Source organism: Lampetra fluviatilis, chromosome 7, assembly GCF_964198595.1.
Source record: "Lampetra fluviatilis chromosome 7, kcLamFluv1.1, whole genome shotgun sequence".
In the NCBI taxonomy this organism is placed as follows: domain Eukaryota; kingdom Metazoa; phylum Chordata; class Hyperoartia; order Petromyzontiformes; family Petromyzontidae; genus Lampetra; species Lampetra fluviatilis.
The window spans coordinates 14314862-14334659 of NC_136281.1; the positions used below are offsets into that span (position 1 = coordinate 14314862).

General features: G+C 48.1%; 1 protein-coding gene across 2 annotated transcripts; it reads right to left on the bottom strand.

Annotated features, from left to right (window-relative positions):
- Positions 1 to 2797: 2797 nt before the first annotated feature.
- On the bottom strand, positions 2798 to 16499 carry LOC144933625 (uncharacterized). 2 transcript variants are annotated; one of them, XM_078858619.1, is made up of 7 exons: positions 16300 to 16499; positions 14013 to 14059; positions 13478 to 13571; positions 12512 to 12580; positions 9327 to 9425; positions 5661 to 7910; positions 2798 to 3473 (listed from the first exon to the last, which is right to left on the bottom strand). In XM_078858619.1, exons 1-7 carry the CDS (start codon positions 16427 to 16429, stop codon positions 3400 to 3402), a joined length of 2763 nt encoding a protein of 920 aa, XP_078714745.1. In that variant the 5' UTR covers positions 16430 to 16499; the 3' UTR covers positions 2798 to 3399. The 2 variants fall into 2 exon arrangements, with proteins under 2 accessions (XP_078714745.1, XP_078714744.1); XM_078858618.1 differs by having other exon boundaries at positions 5647 to 7910.
- Positions 16500 to 19798: the final 3299 nt, after the last annotated feature.

The window sequence follows — 19798 nt, forward strand, 5'->3', positions numbered from 1 at the left end:
TTTATGATGAATAATATCGGTCGCGAAAGCCTGCTACGTGTTAAACGTAACATGAGTCGGCTGCTTCACAGCACATCGATGATAAAATATCTCCTTACGTCATTCTAATAGGCAATCATCTGCCAGCATCATGATCCAAATTGTTACAAATTTCCAAAATTACCCACAAAGTACTTAATTAGGAAACGCAATCGCAATCGGCTTTCCTGCGTAACAAGCAAAACAAAAATAATCGCTAAATCGTTGATCTTTCCCATGTCGCAATCGGCTTTCCTGCGTAACAAGCAAAACAAAAATAACCGCAAAATCGTTGATCTTTCCCATGTAGTTTCGGTCATTCATACCCCACAATCCTTGGCTATTAGTGTACCATTTTTGTAATCAGTGTAATTTATTACAAAAGCTGAACGGGCACGTGTGTGTGTGTGTTTTTTAATGGAACGTGCTTTGTGTCTTTATGCTGTTGGGTTAAGACGAAAAAAACCACAAGCAGTTTGTTTTGTTGCACTAATAGTGGCAGCTGCTAATCTGTGTTTTCATATCTCTCCAAACTTCCCCTATCCCCTGAGGCTTGTTTATTGCGTCCCATCCGCTTAGCCCCTGCAGAGTCGTTTTTTGTACAGAGTAACAAAGTCAGTGGTTCTTAACCTTCTCTGCAATCCTAAAAATGTGCATCGTTAATACGTGAAACAAAGTCGTTCTACTTACTGTACGTGCCCGTGTTTAATTTGTATTTTCGATTATTTACCTTCGAAACAAATCTGGCAATGTCTCACACCCCCAGAAAGGGCATCTCATGACCCCAGGGCCTGCGTGCACCCCCCCCCCCCTAGGTTAAGAACTACTGCTCCACGTTGCGCTGTGTGACGTTAAGGAAACCGTGAACGTGTGGTGTAAGTTCACGGTCGAAATGTTGGAAGCGTTACTTCACCGATGCTCTGCTTTATCGAGCCGACTGAGAAAACAGAAATAGAAGAGCGTTGCGTGAACATCATAACGCAGCACAATTTTCTGTACTTCAATATCTGATTTAAGACAGCAAACAGCGGATGGATACCACCTCAATGCTCATTTGACAAGGAAATCGCTCGCTTTGACTTGATCTTAAATGATCATCCAGGTATTGTTATTTATGCTGCGAGAACGATCACTGGAAATATTGCTACATTGATGCGTGACAATGCTTTGTTCACTCTAGTGCGCCACCTGAGCTCGATTCCCAACCACGGATAACATCCTTAACATTGACCAGTGTGGTGAAGTATGGCCAGACAACCCCCACGACTGAAATGTCGTCTGGGAAGCCCTTCAACGGATAGTTGATTTTGAAAGGGCCTGGACATATATTTATAAAAAAAAATTACACTGTGGAGGAAACGTCTGTAATGTATAAAAATAGAATGAACAGTTCGTATGGCTGCTGAGCTAATGCAACTCTGAAGAACCCTTTGTATAAGCATTTGGGAAATCCAATATATTGTGCAGCACATTTGCATAAGAAGGCATTTCCTTCCCCATGCCGCCTGAGTGATTGTGAAGCCACCGAGTGCGAGGGTTTGCCCATCTTGGACCTCATCTAATTCCCCGTTGTAGTCCTCAACCACCCACTCTCGCAAGCCAACAGCCATCTCCGATACGAACTTAGGCTTTAGCCTTTCTAGCGGTAAAACAGGTGTTACGATGTTCAACCACCAAATAGATACCTATTGCAAGGCATCAAGTATGTATTAGCCACACATACTTGTATCAAAACATGCAAATGTGCTCTGATAATTAATGTATGCATTGTCTTTGAAACTGATAGGCCTACACCAGACAGTCTTGCTTATGGAATTGTCTCACCAGGGTTAGACCAGAGAACGCCAAAAGGGGATCATTATATAAGCAATGCAAGTGTGTAAGCATGAATACGCCCGGGATGAGCAGTTACAGCATATCTACGGGACCTTTTTGATACTGGCAAAAAGAACCCATAAATCTTGTTTTTGTGTCCCTCTCATCAGCTTAAGAGTGACGGTGGGACCACGTGAACTCTTCTAGCTGCGTTGCTTCAGCCATTCTTTATTGCAGTGCTAGAGTTGTATCATTTCTATCGTTATCTCCAAAACATATTAGTCTCTTCGCATTTGGACTGTGGATTTCTTCTAGCTGTGTAAATATGGAATTGCACAGGAGCAGGGGTGGATGCATAAGCCTCTGAGAGCAAATGCCTTTTGCAAAAGTTGATGTTTTTTTTGTGTGCGAATAACTGTCAAGTATTTTTAAACTCTCGCGTCTTTACATTTGTCTGTGCAATGTAGCGTCACGCGGATAATTCACGCACGACTCTTCCCTGTGATTGTGCGCGTGACTTTTCAGATCTTTGGGACGTGGTCGCTGTGCAGAATCGTTCTTCCTGCTCGTGTGTCGTATCGGGCTGTGCGGCGCCGGGCCTGATTCACGACGTCCACGTTGGTGAATGCATATTCTGTGTCGGGGCCATGACAAGTGGAGCCTACATTTAAGGCTGAACGACGCGTCGAACACCATTGGAACCTCATTTGCCAGTAAAAAAATATATAATTGGTTTTTTACCTTTCTATCTGGCAACAAAACTGATACCTTTTTTTACAAGGAGTCATGTTTGCATAGACCACAATACCTGCAGTCATAATGCAAACAAAAACATAACTCTGATAATGTGCACTGTCCTTGAAGTTGATTGGTCCACACCCGAGACAACAACTTTCCTTAGAGCCTAGTCTCACATGGGTTGGACCAGATGACGTCAGGAATATAACATCAGACAACAAACTGGTATGCTTGCAATTAATACGTTTTATTTGCATTACGGCAAAACGACAAAACACTCGGGCGAGACTGTGATTAGAACGAACGGGTAAACCAACACTCTCTGTGCGCTTTCGGGTTCAGCTTTTTCAGTCTGCAATCAATGCGTCTCGTCTGCTCATCAACACACGGCAACTAAACAAATAATAAAACACCGCTTACACAAATCATGCACGGTTTCATATAATTATATATTCATCTCACGACCGCCACTGGTTTATTGTTGTTGTTGTTACCGCAGGCTAACAAACACCCACGTGCACCGGTGAGTGTGTGTGGGGGTAGGGGAGGGGGGTGACATTTAGCAGCCACGACAACGCTGGCCCATCACAAACACAGCGGAAATAAACGGCACGGGATATAGAGATATCATAGATGTTGTGTGTTGTGTGTGGAGCGGGGGCTGGCTGCCGATGAAAGTGCTGCGCTGGGGGAGCGGGTGGTGGTGGTGGAGGTGGTGGTGGTGGAGGTGGTGGTGGTGGAGGTGGTGGTGGTGGAGGTGGTGGTGGTGGAGGTGGTGGTGGTGGAGGTGGTCGTTGCAGCTCCCCCGGTACGGGGCCACGCTAACTCTTAGCTGCACTCAACCTTTGAACAATTTTCTCCAGCTCGGCTTCCATCGTGGCCAACTTCGTGAGTTCTTTCACCTGCAAACGAAAGGGCAACGCAAACGACTATGAGCGGATCGCGTCGTCTCTCCGACGAGGCGTCGAGTCGACCGTGCCAGGGGACACTGGCTGATCGCCTGCTGACTACGGTGTGGTGGTGTGTGGTGGTGTAGGCTCGTGAAGGACGCTGCTGCTGCTGCTGCTACTGGAAGGCAAATCGCCCTCCCAACAACAACTGGCAGGCAGAGGAGCGACGCTCACAAAAACGAGCAGAGCGCCGGGCGGATAAAATACAGCAAGCTGGCACGGTAGGGGGCACAGGTGGTGCGTTATCTCAGCCAGCTGACCCATGGAACCTGCTGGGTCTGTCTCGTGACCTGCTGCTGCCAGCGAGCCTTTGACACTTCACGTGGCTTCAAAGTGCACCTGGCCTGGCACAGGCGCCGTGGTTACGTCGCCGTCCCTTAGTGCCGATTGGTGGGTTATTGGCCCAAGTTCAATTCCCGCTCACGGCCAACACCGGTGACGATTATCTGAACCGGTCCTGGGCATCTTCCCCTAGGTCGACTCAGAGATCAAACGAGTGCCCGGTGCGATGTGCAAACATCGCCACTAGGTAGACAAAGGCGGCCGGGCGTGGTGCTGGCCACCCACCCACCCCCTCGTGTGCCGTGACGGCCTTCATAGGTGCTGCTCGCTAACAACACTTGCCCCCACAGTCTGTCACAGGCTACACAGCGGGGGGGGGGGGGGGGGATATTCGTCTTTTCTCTTTGTTGAACTTCTTTCGCACCGTACGTAGCCAACCGTGTAACACCCCTGTTAGCACGCCCGCCACTACGGTCTGTGTCAGCTCTCGCGTGACTCGGCCAGGCCCCTGATTTATTACACAGCCGCTTCGATTGTCGTCATTCGCATGTCTCTCTCTCGTCTTCTCCGTCCACTGGATGTCTTTGGGTCGTTCAGTCAACGACGTCATCGTGATCGTGACGAGACCATTTTGGCGTGACCCAGGTGTTCCACGCGCTGACAATATCACACCTGCACGCGATACTGAAAGACTGCGTCGGTAACTCTGGCACGGGTCAAAGGGTCAAGGGTGCACGTGCGCGCGCGTGCGTGTGCATGTTTGTGTGTGTGGGGAGCGGTGGTGTAGCGGTTAGCGCGCTGCACTACGAACCTGGCGACCCGGGTTCGATTCCCGTTCACGGCCCACACCAGTGACGATTATCTGAACCTGTCCCGGGCCTCTCCTAGGTCGACTCAGCCTAAAATGAGTACCCGGCGCGGTGTGTAAACATCGCCACTGGGGAGACAAAGGCGGTCCGGCGTGGTGCTAGCCACCCACCCCTTCGTGTACCGTTCTCGCCTTCATAGGTGCTCACTAATAGCACTTGCCCCTACAGTCTGTTAAGGCTATACGGGGGATCTTTATCTTTGTGTATGTGTGTGGGGAGCGGTAGTTGTAGCGGTTAGCGCGCTGCGCTACGAACCTGGCGACCCGGGTTCGATTCACGCTCACGGCCAACACCGGTGACGATTATCTGAACCGGTACCTGGGCATCCTCCCCTAGGTCGACTCAGCCTCAAACGAGTACCCGGTGCGGTGTGTAAACATCGCCACTGGGGAGACAAAGGCGGCCCGGCGTGGTGCTGGCCACCCATCCCCTCGTCTACCGTTCCGGCCTTCATAGGTGCTGCTCGCTAACAGCATGCCCCTGCAGTCTGTTAAGACTATAGGGGGATCTTTGTCTTTGTTCTCACAAGCAAAGCAAGAAGCCAAACATTAAAACCACCCCAGAGATTACGATCGTGCAAATATTATGAACATCAATCTTGGTTTTAAACTTTCGTGACTGCAGGAATCCATACTCCTTGGTTTTTTCGGTAAAGTCACGTGGGTTTTATTTTATACCTACGTGACTTTATCGAAAGAACCAAATAATATTATAAACATCATCCATCAGCCATGACCAATCCACTGCTGGATGATGGCCTGCCAAAGCGGTTGCCATCCCTCACGATCCTGCGATGTAACGATCACAAATCTGTCAAACCACCGCTAATAGTAACAACAACGGACATTAAATGAACAAATACATAAGCGTCACGCCGGAATTCCATTTTGAACTTAGAAAAAAACAACAAAAACAACAACGGAATAGTCTCCGATGACTCCAAGCAAGGGGGGCTTTGCCCTGGCCACACGTACCTCCGAATCTTTACCTTCGTTTTCCTCCGACTCGCCCTTCTTGTGAACCTTGAACTGGTTCGTCTCCTCGTCGCTGGCCGACTCCGTCGTGCGCTTGTCGGCGTCCACCACGGGGCCCGGTCGCTCGACCGCCGGCGGCGTGGCGTGACGCCTCTCCTCCGCGCTGCTGCCCCCCCCATGCTCCTCGCTCTTCTCCTCCTCCTCAACCTCCACCTCGTCCTCCTCCTCCTCCTCGTCGTCGTCGCCGGGCAATTTCTCGGGGCTCTGTGCGTCTTTGGCCCCGGCGTGAGCGAGGAGCCGGTGGGGCCTCTTCTCCTCCGTGCTCGCCGCGTCCCCCTCGTCGCTGCCGCTGCGCTTCTCCCTGAGCCGCTTCTCCTCCGAGCTGCGGCCCTCTTCCTCCGAGCCGCGTGCTTGGCCACGCTGCCGCCGCTCGCTCTCCTCGCTCCGTCGCTCCTCTTCCCTGGAGCGTTTGTCCTGGTGGCGGTGACTGCGCTGACGACGATGATGGTGACGATCGTCGTCGTCGTCGTCGCGTTTCGTGTCCTTCTCTCCGTCACCTTCACTCTCCCACTCCTCGTCCCGTGCCCTCTTTTCTTCTCGGTGACGCTTCTCCTCGCGACGACGCTCGTCCTCGTCATCCTCAGCGTCGTCGTCCTCGCTCACGCTGCCGCTGTGGCGCTTGTCATCTCCGTGTTGATGCATTTTGTCCTCCTCCTCCTCATCGCTCTGGCCTTCTCCACGGCGTCGCTTCTCATCCTCCTCGCTTTCTATGTCGGTGCTGCGATGCCTTGTCTCTTCGCGGTGGCGGTGTTTCTTTTCCTCTTCCTCATCTTCCTCCTCGTTGCGCCTCGCCTCTCCGTGGCGACGCTTCTTCCTTTCGCCGTCTTCCTCCTCCTCGGCCTCTTCGTCGCTCGCTCTCTCGTCGTGGTGACGCTTTTGCTCGCCGGGACCCTCAAGGTAGCGCTCGCTGCTCCGCCTGTCGTCATGGTGATGCTTTTTATCTAAGTGGTGATGTCCGTTGTGCTCTTCCGTCCCCTCGCTGCGCGTGCCTTCTTCAGACTCTCCGTCCTCTTCACTCCGTTTGTCGCCGTGGTGACGCTCGACGTCTTCCCCTTCCTCGCCGTGTTCGTAGCCATGGTGACGCTTCTCGACCTCCTCTTCGCTTATTCTGTCGCCATGGTGATGCTTGTCGTCTTCGTCGCTGTCCTCTTCCTCGCTTCTCTTGTCGCCATGGTGACGCTTCTCTTCCTCTGTATTGTGCCTGTCTCCATGGTGATGCACAGGGCCCTGCTCTTCCTCGCTTCTCTTGTCGCCATGGTGACGCTTCTCTTCCTCTGTGTTGTGCCTGTCTCCATGGTGATGCACAGGGCCCTGCTCTTCCTCGCTTCTCTTGTCGCTATGGTGACGCTTTTCTTCCTCTGTGTTGCGCCTGTCTCCATGGTGATGCACAGGGCTCTGCTCTTCCTCGCTTCTCTTGTCGCCATGGTGACGCTTCTCTTCCTCTGTGTTGTGCCTGTCGCCATGGTGATGCACAGGGCCCTGCTCTTCCTCGCTTCTCTTGTCGCCATGGTGACGCTTCTCTTCCTCTGTGTTGTGCCTGTCGCCATGGTGATGCACAGGGCCCTGCTCTTCCTCGCTTCTCTTGTCGCCATGGTGATGCTTCTCACGCTCCTCCACGCTTCTTCGTTTGTCGTCACGGTGGCGTTTGTTCTCCTCTTCCTCTTCACTTTGCCGGTCACCGAGGTGGCGTTTCTCTTCCACCTCCTCTTCGTCGTCGTCGTCGTCGCTGTGCTTGTCGTCATGGTGCCGCTTTGGATGGTGACGTTCCCTGTCCTCCTCTTCCTCCTCCTCCTCGTCCTCCTCTTCTTCTTCCACGCCCCGTCTGTCCGCACGATGGCGCGGGTCATCGCCCCCCTCTTCGCCGTGCCGGTCCGCGTGTCGCTTCGTGACCTCCGCGCTGTGCCTGCCGTCGTGATGACGCTTTTCCTCTACGCCGCCGTCTTTCTCATCCTCTTCGTCCTCATCCTTCTCCTCCGGCTCACTGCGATCATCCTCGCGGTGCCGTTTCTTCTCATCATCATCATCATCAGCATCCTCCTCCTCGTGGTGTCGCCTCGTTTCTTCCATGGGCTGCTTCCCGTGCCCTTTGGCCTCCTCCTCCACGTCCTCCTCTACCGACGGCCAGAACCGCCACAGTCGCTTGTCGTCCACGTGGTGGCCACGTGGCTCGGCGTGCTCTTTGCCAGGGAACCGAACATCTTCCTCTAGACGCGGGCACATTGGGCACAACCACACGACTCATTCTCGCCCAAGAGTTCATGCTCTCAGAGCAGTGGTTGTCAACCTTTGTTTTGGCTACTGTGTTACTCCCCTTGTTTGATTGGTTTTCAACCGAGTCCCGCCCTTGGCTGACACAATATGGCTCTGATTGATAAATATATGAATAATGAACGGCAATATTTGATTAATTAATTGCCCATTTTGTGAGGTATCCCAACTAGCTGGTAACTGCACGCATGACGTGATTTGTTCACCCTCATGAGTTACTCTTGCAAATCACATCGCTAACGATCGTTCTATGCTACCAAATGGATGAAACATTTTATCCTAGATATTTTATCCTAGATATTTTATCCTAGATATTTTATCCTAGACATTTTATCCTAGATATTTTATCCTAGACATTTTATCCTAGACATTTTATCCTAGATATTTTATCCTAGATATTTTATCCTAGACATTTTATCCTAGATATTTTATCCTAGACATTTTATCCTAGATATTTTATCCTAGATATTTTATCCTAGATATTTTATCCTAGATATTTTATCCTAGATATTTTATCCTAGATATTTTATCCTAGACATTTTATCCTAGATATTTTATTCTAGACATTTTATCCTAGATATTTTATCCTAGATATTTTATCCTAGATATTTTATCCTAGATATTTTATCCTAGATATTTTATCCTAGATATTTTATCCTAGATATTTATTACATTGGCAAATTCATGCGTGATTATTCACCAGCGACTCTCACGTACGATATAATTTCACAAATCTATAAACGGCCTCACGACGCACCCCGCTGGGACATTGCCACGCACCCACAGGGCTCCGCGTGCCTCCGGTCGGGAACCCGCGGCTCTTCACGAGGACGCGGGAAGAAGCGACTGTTGCAGCTACTTAAGATTTCAGTTTTTACATCAAACTACATTTTTTTGTTGCAACCCATTGCACTATCTACACGAATCAATGGCAAAGAAGAGTTAATCGTTCGTATGCATTTATTTAAACTCATAACTGACAGCACTTTTAGAATAGTCTTCATTATCTTTTTAAAAATATGTTTCTATTTTTCATGGGGGCGTGGTGATCCGCCATTTTGTTTGTTTGTGCATCACAGCGGCCGTGGGTCGAGAGAGGTCACCAACCACAACTCTCGCCAAATGCCGAGTTGCTTTACCTCCATCTGCAGTTGCATGAAAAGGGGGGCAAATTTACAGCGTGGGGTGTTCCTCACCCAGCAGCGGATTGACAAAACCGGCTGCGCATGTGCAAGTCCCCATGGAATGTCGCCTACTGGTCTAGCAGTGGAGTTTGGTTATTGCCGCAGCGCCGTGCAGCTCCCACAGACGCTGCGGCTGCACGGGTCAAAGAGGGGAGGCTATTATTGTACCTTCGCTGGGCTCCGTGAATCGCTTCTCCCAGTGCCTGCGAAAGTCATCCCAGAGGTAATCCCTGCTGTCACCTCGTCGGCTCGGTGTCAGTTTTACACCTGGGGGGGAAGAATACGAGCAACGAATATTACACTCCGAGAATGTCGGTTGCGACAGGCACACAAGCACGCGGCACATTGCCAATGCAAAGTCATTTGATGTCACCATTTACACGCGTTCCTTTAAAAAAGAAAATTCAGAGCTGTGAAATCGAATGTGTTGTAAAAAAAGATGTATCACTTAAAATGTCATTACTGTGTAATATAATGTATAAATCGTCATCATCACTAGCCATGATCAATTCACTGAGGGATGTAGGTCTCACCATGCTGCCTCCATCTCTCAGGATCCTGCGATGCACTAAAATATGTGTGTCTTTTTAACTTGCTGCCGTCTGTATCTTGGTCTGGAGACTGCACACACGATCAACTTTTCTGCACTTGTGTTCATTATCTCTCTCGTGATGACTAATACACTGCTCTCTCAAGATGCTACCGTCCAGGTTGAATCATAAATGCCACTTATTTAGCCTGGGAAGTCTCAAATGAGTGTCAATAACTATTTTTATGGAGGGTCCAACATGAGGATTCGTGGCGATTACACTGGTCAACACACTTTTTTCTGGCATCAGGTATTCCAACGGGTTTAAGGTAATTTTGGGGTGCTGATTCCAAATCTGGCATCAGTTTTTGTCTATCACATCAGGTTTTTGAGATATCAAATATTGCATTTTCAATAAAACCTGCAGAAGAAAAATGTTAAATAAATGTGGATATCTACATAAAATTATATTATAAACACACTATCCTAAAAATACAGCACCATATTTTAACACTAAAGCAGTCACTGACTCGCAACAACTTGCAATCATAAGTGACAGAGCTAATTTCGGGTAAAATCAATGAAAATGGGGTATGCCGATAGCATAAAAATGAGATGTGATAGAGCAAATCTGAGATCAGATTTGGAATTAGCACCCTGAAATTAGTCTAAAACAGCTGCAAAAGTCCAGGCCAGAAATTTGTTTTTGTTTTTTGTTGACCAGCGTTATTGATCTTTTTTTAGCACGTGGGAGAGAACTTGGATAAGCCCCATGCATGCGAGTCTGCACATGTCCAAGTTCCACCGCTAATTCCCAGCCATCCTGTTGCCCCATGCCTACAACGCCTCGCCAGACATAGTTGGTCAACCAATTCAAGAACCAGGCTCATCCCTGCTTATATTCCGAGCTCCGATGAGATTGGGCGTATTCAGGGTGATTTGGTTTACGGTGCAATAATTTATATATATTTTTTTAAATATCATTTTTTGTTATATTGAACAAGTTTTGCTTTAGTTTAACTGATGCTGAATAAATACGGCGATCGAATTTCAGACCCAGATGCGAGAGACTTGTGTTTGACTTGGCCTGGAAAAACGTGATGAATTATTGGTTGGAATGCCCTTGGTTTATTTATCGCTAAGTGAGAAAGGATGGATTACCCTGGGTGGGAGGTTAATAATGAATGCCCTGCACACTTGTGTTGAATGCTTACCTTGAAGCGCTACAGAACTTATTACTCAATGACTGAAACACTTATTTCAAAAAGGATGTAATGAATCATCGTCGTAATTACATGTCTTTACGCCTAACGCACTAACCAGCAAAATGATTAGCTTCATTAGTATTTTTTTAAATTGTCTATTGAAGACTGGCAATTACCAATTTGTGCCATTCTAAATGAAAGGAGATTATACAGTTTAGATCTTGTCCATAACGGGAATCTCTCTGCATTGTCTGTCTGTATTTTAATCGCCAATAAATTGTATCTCATTCATATGTATCTCATTCACCAATACAAAGACAAAGATCCCCCTTATAGCCTTAACAGACTGTTGAGGCAAGTGCTGTTAGCCAGCACCTATGAAGGCCGGCACGGCACACGAGGGGGTGGGTGGCCAACACCACTCCCGGCCGCCTTTGTCTCCCTAGTGGCGATATTTACGCATCGCACCACGTACTCATTTGAAGCTGAGTCTACCTAGGAGAGGATGCCCAGGACCGGTTCAGATAATCGTCACTGGTGTTGGCCGTGAGCGAGAATCGAACACGGGTCGCCAGGTTCGTAGCGCAGCGCGTTAACAGCTATACCACCGCTCCCCACTCATGTATGTGCTCTGAAGTAGGTTTCACAAATACACGCACGCGCACACACGCCCATGAATTATTGTGTATGTAATTAAGAGGATATAGTTGCATTCAATTCCATAGCACATTTCATAAACAATTACTATCCGAATGCGGAAGCGCCGCTTCTAAAAGACCAGTCAAATGCATTATTTGTCTAAAAAACACATTGCAATGGTGCTGGCATAACAATGTCAACAACTCACTGTTGTTACGCGACCCATTCGCGTCTCTGCCTGCACTCGCCTCGATGGTGGAGTGCTCGGCTTTCGCCTGCTTGAGTGCTGCTTTTTTTAATTTCTGGTGGCTTTTCACGTGGGAGACAAGTCCAAATCCTAGACATGCAAATGTGGCTACAGTACGTCCCTTATCAGTGCGATCGTTGACAGCGGATGGGCTTGAAGCATCAGCCTTGAGGTTACAATCCTTCAACGTGTCCTCATATCTGACCCATAACATGGATCTGCTGTCGCATTAATATGGAGTGTGTACACTTGGCAAGAAAATACAACTCCCCTATGTGTAACGAAATAAAAGTCAACACATTTGTCAATGGCACCGTTTTAAAAGGGAAAAATATATAATAGGCGACGTTTCGGAAAATAACCCTTCTCCATAGCACAAAAATGAGCACGGAATTTGTTGTATTATGTTGAACTTCTTTCGCACCGTCCGTACATTGACCGTGCTAATCGGTGGTGCTTGCCGCATCACTGCCAACGTAGCATCACCAAACACTTGTTTTCACATCTCCGATATGGCCACAAAGCTATGCGTGAAGTCAGCAGCAGGGCAGAGTGGCACACGAGGTCGTGTTTGTGTGCGGTGTCTCTCGACAACGTAAATAAGCACAGAATGTGTGCCTCTCGTATTGTGAAACGGGCTATAGAAAAAAACGTGGTCGCCTTGTTGCTAGAAGAACGACGCGAACACCGAATGGACTCGTGGTTTGATTGGCAGCGGAAGGTGATTCCTTACTTGGTGTCGCCAGTTCTTGAAGTCCATTAAAAACGCTGTCGTGTTGCAGCAAGTCATATATCCGCTGGTCTGCAAAAATGAATGAAAACATGCACTTACAATGAAAAAAAAAACATATTGTTTTTCTTCATCATCCATTACCTGTGTCCAATGTTGCATATGTTAAGCCCTTGAGTTGCCAATCCACTGTCGGACAAAGGCCTCCCCACGCCGTCACGGGTCGTGCGAGTTCATTGACCATACCTCACCACGCTGGTCAGTGCCAGTTAAAGGCAGGGAGCATAGAAATACGATACTACAGGACAGCACATGTTTTTTTCTCTCTGCACATTTTAGTCCTGCAGCCTTATCACAACCCTATTTGTGCATGGTGGGTGAGACACCGAGCCCGATCCAGGCTCGAGTTTGCTTACTCTTCCGAAATCTGACGGGATCGAGTGCCATTCACCTGTGGTTGGGTCATTGGCGCGGACTAATTTATGATTATAATTAGCCAAAGTAACTAACAATACACATGTTGATCGGCATATTATCTCCTAGTTTGTGTAACGATCATTCCTAAATTCGCCTTTTCTGAGCCACAAGGTCCACATTTTCTGCAAATCATCACAGTAGATTCTTTAGAAGCTATTGGCTTCATTGCCCGCACTGTTTCTTTTGTAAACGTTATTTTCTTTTGTCATCTCGGTGCCCCAGGTCACATTCTCGCAAATAAGCCCTCCGTGCTGGTCTCGTGACTTCTCACCGGGTTCAACAAAAATAAAACTTGAGACTCCGAGGCTGGATAGAAGTTACACGTTACGTAATGGCAGTTGTCATCGAAGCAACAACGCTCTTTAACATGCACCTCGTGGGAGAGGAAGGCGAAGGGAAACTTCTGATTCGCACAGCTGGCTCTATTACGCCCGAGGGGGTGTGCTGGTGTACGCAGCTTCTCCTGTCATTAAAATGCGAGTGCATACGAACCGCTCTTCAGTATCTCCACGCATTCCTTGGTTAGAGTTGAATCCTCCCTTCTGCTCAGGGTATCGGATAGCACCTCGATGATGCACTTTATTACCTACAAACGACAGCGCGCACACTCGCCGCTCACTCATCACGTACGCACTCGAAGGTCTGTAGCCTGCCCGTGCGGGCGGCTCGTTGTGCGGCCACATTGTCTTTCTGCGCATTTCTACATCGCAGTATTTTACTGTTGCATTGTAACGGAGCGTGCACGTTGCAAATCTATTACCGAAGCGTGTTGTATTCGACTCGATTAACCCTCCCTTCTCACGATGCTTGGGTAATTCAAAGCAAAACCAACATTTATTTTGATTGAGTGTGATTTTTTTTTAGGATTCATAGCAACACCCTGAAATGTTTTGAGAATTCTTCAAATACATTTCGCAGCAGTCTTATGAGTCGTAACAGGCCACCCACGGTGGTTCGTCGTGCACGAGAAGGTGACGTTAACTCAATGTTTACTACGAAACGGAGCGGGAGTATTTAATTAACCAACCGCTTCGTCTTCCTTGGACAGCTGCCCAGTCAAAGGTGCCAGCGAGGCTGTAAACAAAACAACGGGAAGGGGTCACAGGTCATCGCAATCATCAGCCATGGTAAATCCACCGCTGGATGAAGGCCTCCCCAAGCCACTGATATCTCCCACGATCTTGCAATGCGTGATCATCCACCTAGTCCGGTGGACTTACACGAGCAATAAATAAAAAATGATGAAAAAAACTAGTGGAAATGTTACACTTTCTGGCAATTAAAAAGGTGTTAAGATGTTCAAACACCAAATAGATCAATTTTGTAAGGCATCGAGTCTGCACTAACCACTCGTGCTTGGCAAAACATGCAAACAAACATGCTCTGATAATATATGCATTGTCTTTAAAATAGATTGGCTTAAAAGGTCCCAATTAATTTAAACACCGCAGAAGAGATGCTCGCTTGGAATGGCTGGAATATACACAAGAGGTAATGCAACAGAAACCATTAAAATAATTAATGAATTGGAAGGCCATGTTCTATTTACGTGACAAACCTTCATAATGGGCTGTGTCGGGTGGTGGCGGGTTTCACGACACATTTACATATTTACGCGATCTAACCTCTCAAAAAAAACCCGTATTATGGATGATATTGGTCGTGAAAGCCTACGTGTTGAACGGAAGGGATGTATGTTACAAAATGGAAAATGCCTGTCAGCATCAACACCAACATCAACATCCACGACACGAATCCCAACCAGCAGACGAGCAGAGACTCTTGCCCACACAGTTGCGGGCCGATGCTTCCACTCAAGGGCTGGCCTCTCATCCCACCAGCTACTACCAGCTGTTCTCCGCAGTCATCATCGTTTGCGATGGACGGCCGAAGAAGAAGACGAGACTACATAGATGTATCTACATTGTTGGCTGCATTGAAGCCGAGGAAGGAAATGCACGCGACGAGACGATCAAAGAGAGGTGGAGTGATTGGAGTGTGCCTATGAGTGAGATGGATCGCAGAGATAACAACTTCATTCGGTCGTGCAACGAGATTGGCGCAGTCGAGTAGCCGTCAGTGAGACAAACGCGATGCTGTACGCGAATTCGGAGACAGTGCGAGGATTTCACAAGCCACCACGAATCGACGTGCACATGCATGTGTCGAGGCCATTTGACGTGAAGCATTTCTCCGTTAATTTAACCAGTCGGCACACTTAACCTTCGGAAATTGACGTTACAGCCGTGCAATATTTAACGCACAGAGAAAATCGTATCGCTTTCGTGATCAACTATGCAATTGGATTTCCGACCAAGAGATGTATTTACCTTCAACACTTCCAGGCATGGCCTGCATGAGGTCGCATTTAAAATTGCCCGTTGGTCTCTTGCCGCTTGTGAAAGTCAATGAGATTGTAAATAAATGCATGGGCTTCACGCGCATTCTGACGGAAATCGTACGAGTGGGAGAAAGTCGAGGGCGAATAATTCATAAACTGGAAACTTCACTCGCAAAAAGGCGAGGAAATGCATCGCACGCATTCTATAGTCAACGACTCTATTGCATAGTCTAGCGTCTTAATTTAAATACTTACTTTCGGAGGCAACACAAGACGGAGGCTTGTGTTGCCTCCGAAACGTCGTGATTTAATTGATTTGTTTTCTTTCTTAACCTACGTGTCTTTACCGAAAAAAAAAAACAGTATGCATCCTTGCAGTCACGAAAGCTTCAAATCTAGAATGAATTTAAATACTATCAAACGTTCCGACTGGGCAATCGCCATCGGCAGAAGATCAATCGCCACCGGCATTATGTATTGATCGCTGTCCAGGGTGCTGAAGCGAACTTGCGTTTATCGCGCACCGGCACTACACAGACGGGGGCAGGGTATTCATTACTGCGCACCGCGCAGCGTGTTAAAGACGTATATTGTAAATCAAAATGACACGATATGTCTTCTTGGTTCTTTCGGTAAAGTCACGTAGAAGGGAAATAATAAAATCATAAACATTTTACATAATTAAATAATTCTCACGACGTTTCGGCCACAACGCAAGCAGCCGTCCTCAGGTGAAGAACAGGTCTGTCGGAAAGAAACGTCGTGAGAATTATTTTATTATGTTTCATTTTTATCATTTTATTATTTCCCTTCTACGTGACTTTACCGAAAGAACCAAGCAGATGAATCCCTGCAGTCACGAAAGCTTTAAATCGAAATTTGACACGATACGATTCATGTTTAGACGCTGAGACACCCTTTGAAAAAATTAGGCAATAACAATCACGACGACGTTCAACTCTGCGAAACCTACCTTGCGAGAGCAAACTGCAGAGCAGCAACAGCACAAAGAGTGGCGTCTGCCGGCTGCTCATGATGACAGAGAGCCCTTGAAGGCGGCGGGGGGCAGCGTGCGCGAGTCCTTGTATCACAGGCGGCACCATTAAAGTGTCCGCCGTCTGCTCGATCCTAGTGGCCAATGCGGCGACAGCTGCGGATTGCCTCTGTAACTGCACTGCGAAACCGAAAGTGGCTCTGGGTATATATATACGTGTATTCGTGATGTGAGAACCAAGGGGGTTGGGCTTGGATCGGCTTACCCCATCACGAGGCTTCGGTCGCAATAAATACGACGGTCACTCCCCATTCGCTTAACGAAAGCAATCTGATAACACCCCATCGATCAGTCGCAGCCCCTTTACTTTGTTTTCTGGCTAACCTCCATTCTGCAGAACCAGAAATTCATTCAGGGCAAGCGAACGCTCTGCCCTTTTCCGAGAACCCCCCTCCCCCCCCCCCTTATGCATATGGATAAGAAACACGGAGCGTGCACACGACTGCACACGAGCCCATGAACCTCATTTACTCCCCCCGAGGCAAATGCATTGCTGACAAAAAAACCACGATTCGCACGGTCACAGCGTCTGCAGACTCACACGAGTTCGATGAAGCGTGAACGTTTTTCATGCTCGGTGTTCCCACCCCCCCCCCCCCCCCCCCAATAATTTACGGTTGTGAAATTATGAGGCTAGACTTTTTTGTTGTCACATTTCACGTACAATGATGATATATCGACAGAGAGTGAATTGGGTTTTTTTGAAAGAAAAATAACGTGACGTCTTTGCAAGACGTTACGGTGATTGCATATTGGCACAGGGAAGTGTGTGCTAGGCAATAAAATGAGAAATTGTATCGAGAAGGGTCGCGCTTAATCTAAAATAAGCAATGGGCGGCGGTTGAATGCGAGATCGAGATGGTGAATTGCTCTGCAAACTGCAAAGAGCGAAACCACGAGCACCCGCGTCCCCTCGTGCACACATTAATTTTAAATTCAGAACTTTACAAATATTACTTATCCGATTATTACACAGACGACATCACTGTAGATTTAAGCGACGACGTTGCAAATCATAATAATTGTCGCGTGATGAAATTAACACACACTGTATACGCTTTAGCTAGGAAGCATAACGATTGTGACCCACACATTGAGCTGTGAAAATAATGCCGACATTGCACCGATTAATAACGTAATTTACACAATTGGAGGTGTAGCAATGCATCGATTAATATCGATTATTAAACGACACAAGAAAGGCAATATATGTCAAGGGTTCACGCGAACCGAGCGGCTATTAGTGGCCGCTGCAATTCACGGCAACGTGAAAAAGAAAAATCGATTCGTCACTTTGCGTTTTTTGACTCGCTGATGGTAGAGCGTGAAACATTGCAGTCCTTTTAATCCTCTATCGGATGAAGGCTTAGCCATGCCGTGTTGGAGTTTGTTTGTTTGACCATACTTCACCACGCTGGTCAGCGCAGGTTGGTGAAAGCGTTTGGGGCGTGCAGAGCCGCCAATAGTGCGGGGCGGGGAAAATCCCACGCCTTCAAACTTAACGGGGAAGTACTAAATCTGACACCGCGTGACGTCGAAGCCCGGGGACCCCCAAAGTGCGGGGCCCAGGGCGGTCGCCACGATTCTCCGTACCCCTTAGGGACGGCTCTGGGTGGAGGTGGGGGGGGGGCAAAGAATCGGTTCACATACCACTCGCCCAGTGATGTTAGGCTTTGGCCAAGGAATCGAACTCAGAGGGTTCATATCGCAGCACGCCAACCACTGCGTCACACCTCTGCTCCCCTCCCTACGACTCGACTGTGCTTTGTTTTTATATCACGGACGTGGCACTTTATGCAGCGACACCAGCCCAGGAGGCTAACAACAAAAGGGCCCTTAAGTGGAAGAGGAAACATTCTTGATGGAATGCGCTGATGAGGCAAGGGGTAGCATCGCATGGGGTCGGAGTTTTGTTATTGAGCGATTTTTTTTTCTCTGTCTCCCTTTGCCATGAAGACAACAGGTCGTCTCAGCTTGGCCGATGGGAGGAGAAAATACAAATATTTCCACATTAAGGTACGCAAAATAGCACGCTAATGGCTAAGATGCGAGTGCTTACTCCATCTCGCGAGCCCACGACGCCAATAAAGTATTTTGAAGGCTGGTTGGTGGTGGTGGTGGTGGAAAAGTGGCGTAGGGGGGCGGTGGGGGGGGGGGCGGGTTTGTTAACGTTCACGTGGGCGGGGGAGACTGCTCCAGCGCTCACATCAGCCACGGGTCATAAAGCTCAGCAAGGACAGTGTAACGCTCATCGGAGGGGGCTTTAGTGCCGAAGTTTGCGAGCCGCGGCATCCCGCCTTGTCCTCCGAGGGCAAACGGGCTTTTAGGATGCAGTGCATTATGCACGGAACGCCGCAGTGATGTAACGGTTAGCACATCGGACTTACAATGCAGGTAGTCGCTGGTTCGATTCGATCTGCCGGCGTTGCAGTTGAAACAGTGGGAGAGCTTATACACCCTCCCCACCTCGTCTCTGTCCACGCAGTGAGTCGATCGCCAGTGTGGTGGGGTAAACATTGGCTACCAGTCATATTCCGAGTAGATTTCAAGATACTGCTCAGCACTCCCAGGTCTAGGTTGCGCTTATTTGGTGATCAGGCTTTTGTTAGCATGGCGCCCAAGCTATGGAACGCCTTTCCACTCGAAACCAGGCAATCAGAGTCAGTAGATATATTGAAGTCTGTTTTGAAAACCCATCTATTTAAAGTGGCCTTCCCTCTTTAATTTGGACGGTTGCCCTGGGTCTGCTTTTGTTTCCTGCTTTTCACACATTGCACATTGGGATCCTAGTATGGAATGCGCATTATGCATTTGAATTATTATATTATATTTACTCCCACCTCTTCCAAAACGTCTGGCCATATACAGCACCCCCATCCCTGTAAGAGCGGCGCTCCTCGGGGTGGGGCTCCCTCGAGCGGGGGTCCTTCCGCAAGCAGTGGGGTTAGCCGGCAATTGCAGGGCTGCACCTTTGCCACCATCTGCACACACATACCGTTTGGCGCACAGGTTCGCAATGCAGTGATTGTGGTCTCCCCATGCTTTGTGGACTACATTATCAGACGGTAGCAAGGCATTACATTATTTTTTGTTCATTGTTTTGCTCGGTTTTGAATAGAGCAGCCTCATTTGCATCCGCCAGAGTGAATCCTTATTTCAATGGAAGGTCATTGTATGCATTGCCCGTGAAATCGGGAAGAGCAAGCCATTAACTGCAAATTGTTACGAAAAAATATCTTCCTTTTCTGAAATGTGCTTTCAGACAGTATTCAAAGTTCCACCGCTTCGTTCCTCAAGCTAAATATAGCTTGACGTGCGGAGCTGCGTTCACGCTTGCAGATGTTCGCAGTTACAATTCCCCCATGTTATTCTCAGCCTCGTTGTGTTAACAACGCGAACGTTGCATTGTTTTTACATT

What these genes read in the sequence shown, in the direction of transcription:
- LOC144933625 (XM_078858618.1), bottom strand. Translation starts at nt 16,429, where the DNA reads ATGGTGCCGCCTGTGATACAAGGACTCGCGCACGCTGCCCCCCGCCGC. An exon ending in CTGCAGTTTGCTCTCGCAAG is followed by an intron (nt 14,060 to 16,299) that starts GTAGGTTTCGCA and finishes TTTTGTTTACAG; the next exon opens with CCTCGCTGGCACCTTTGACT. An exon ending in TGTCCAAGGAAGACGAAGCG is followed by an intron (nt 13,572 to 14,012) that starts GTTGGTTAATTA and finishes TGTCGTTTGTAG; the next exon opens with GTAATAAAGTGCATCATCGA.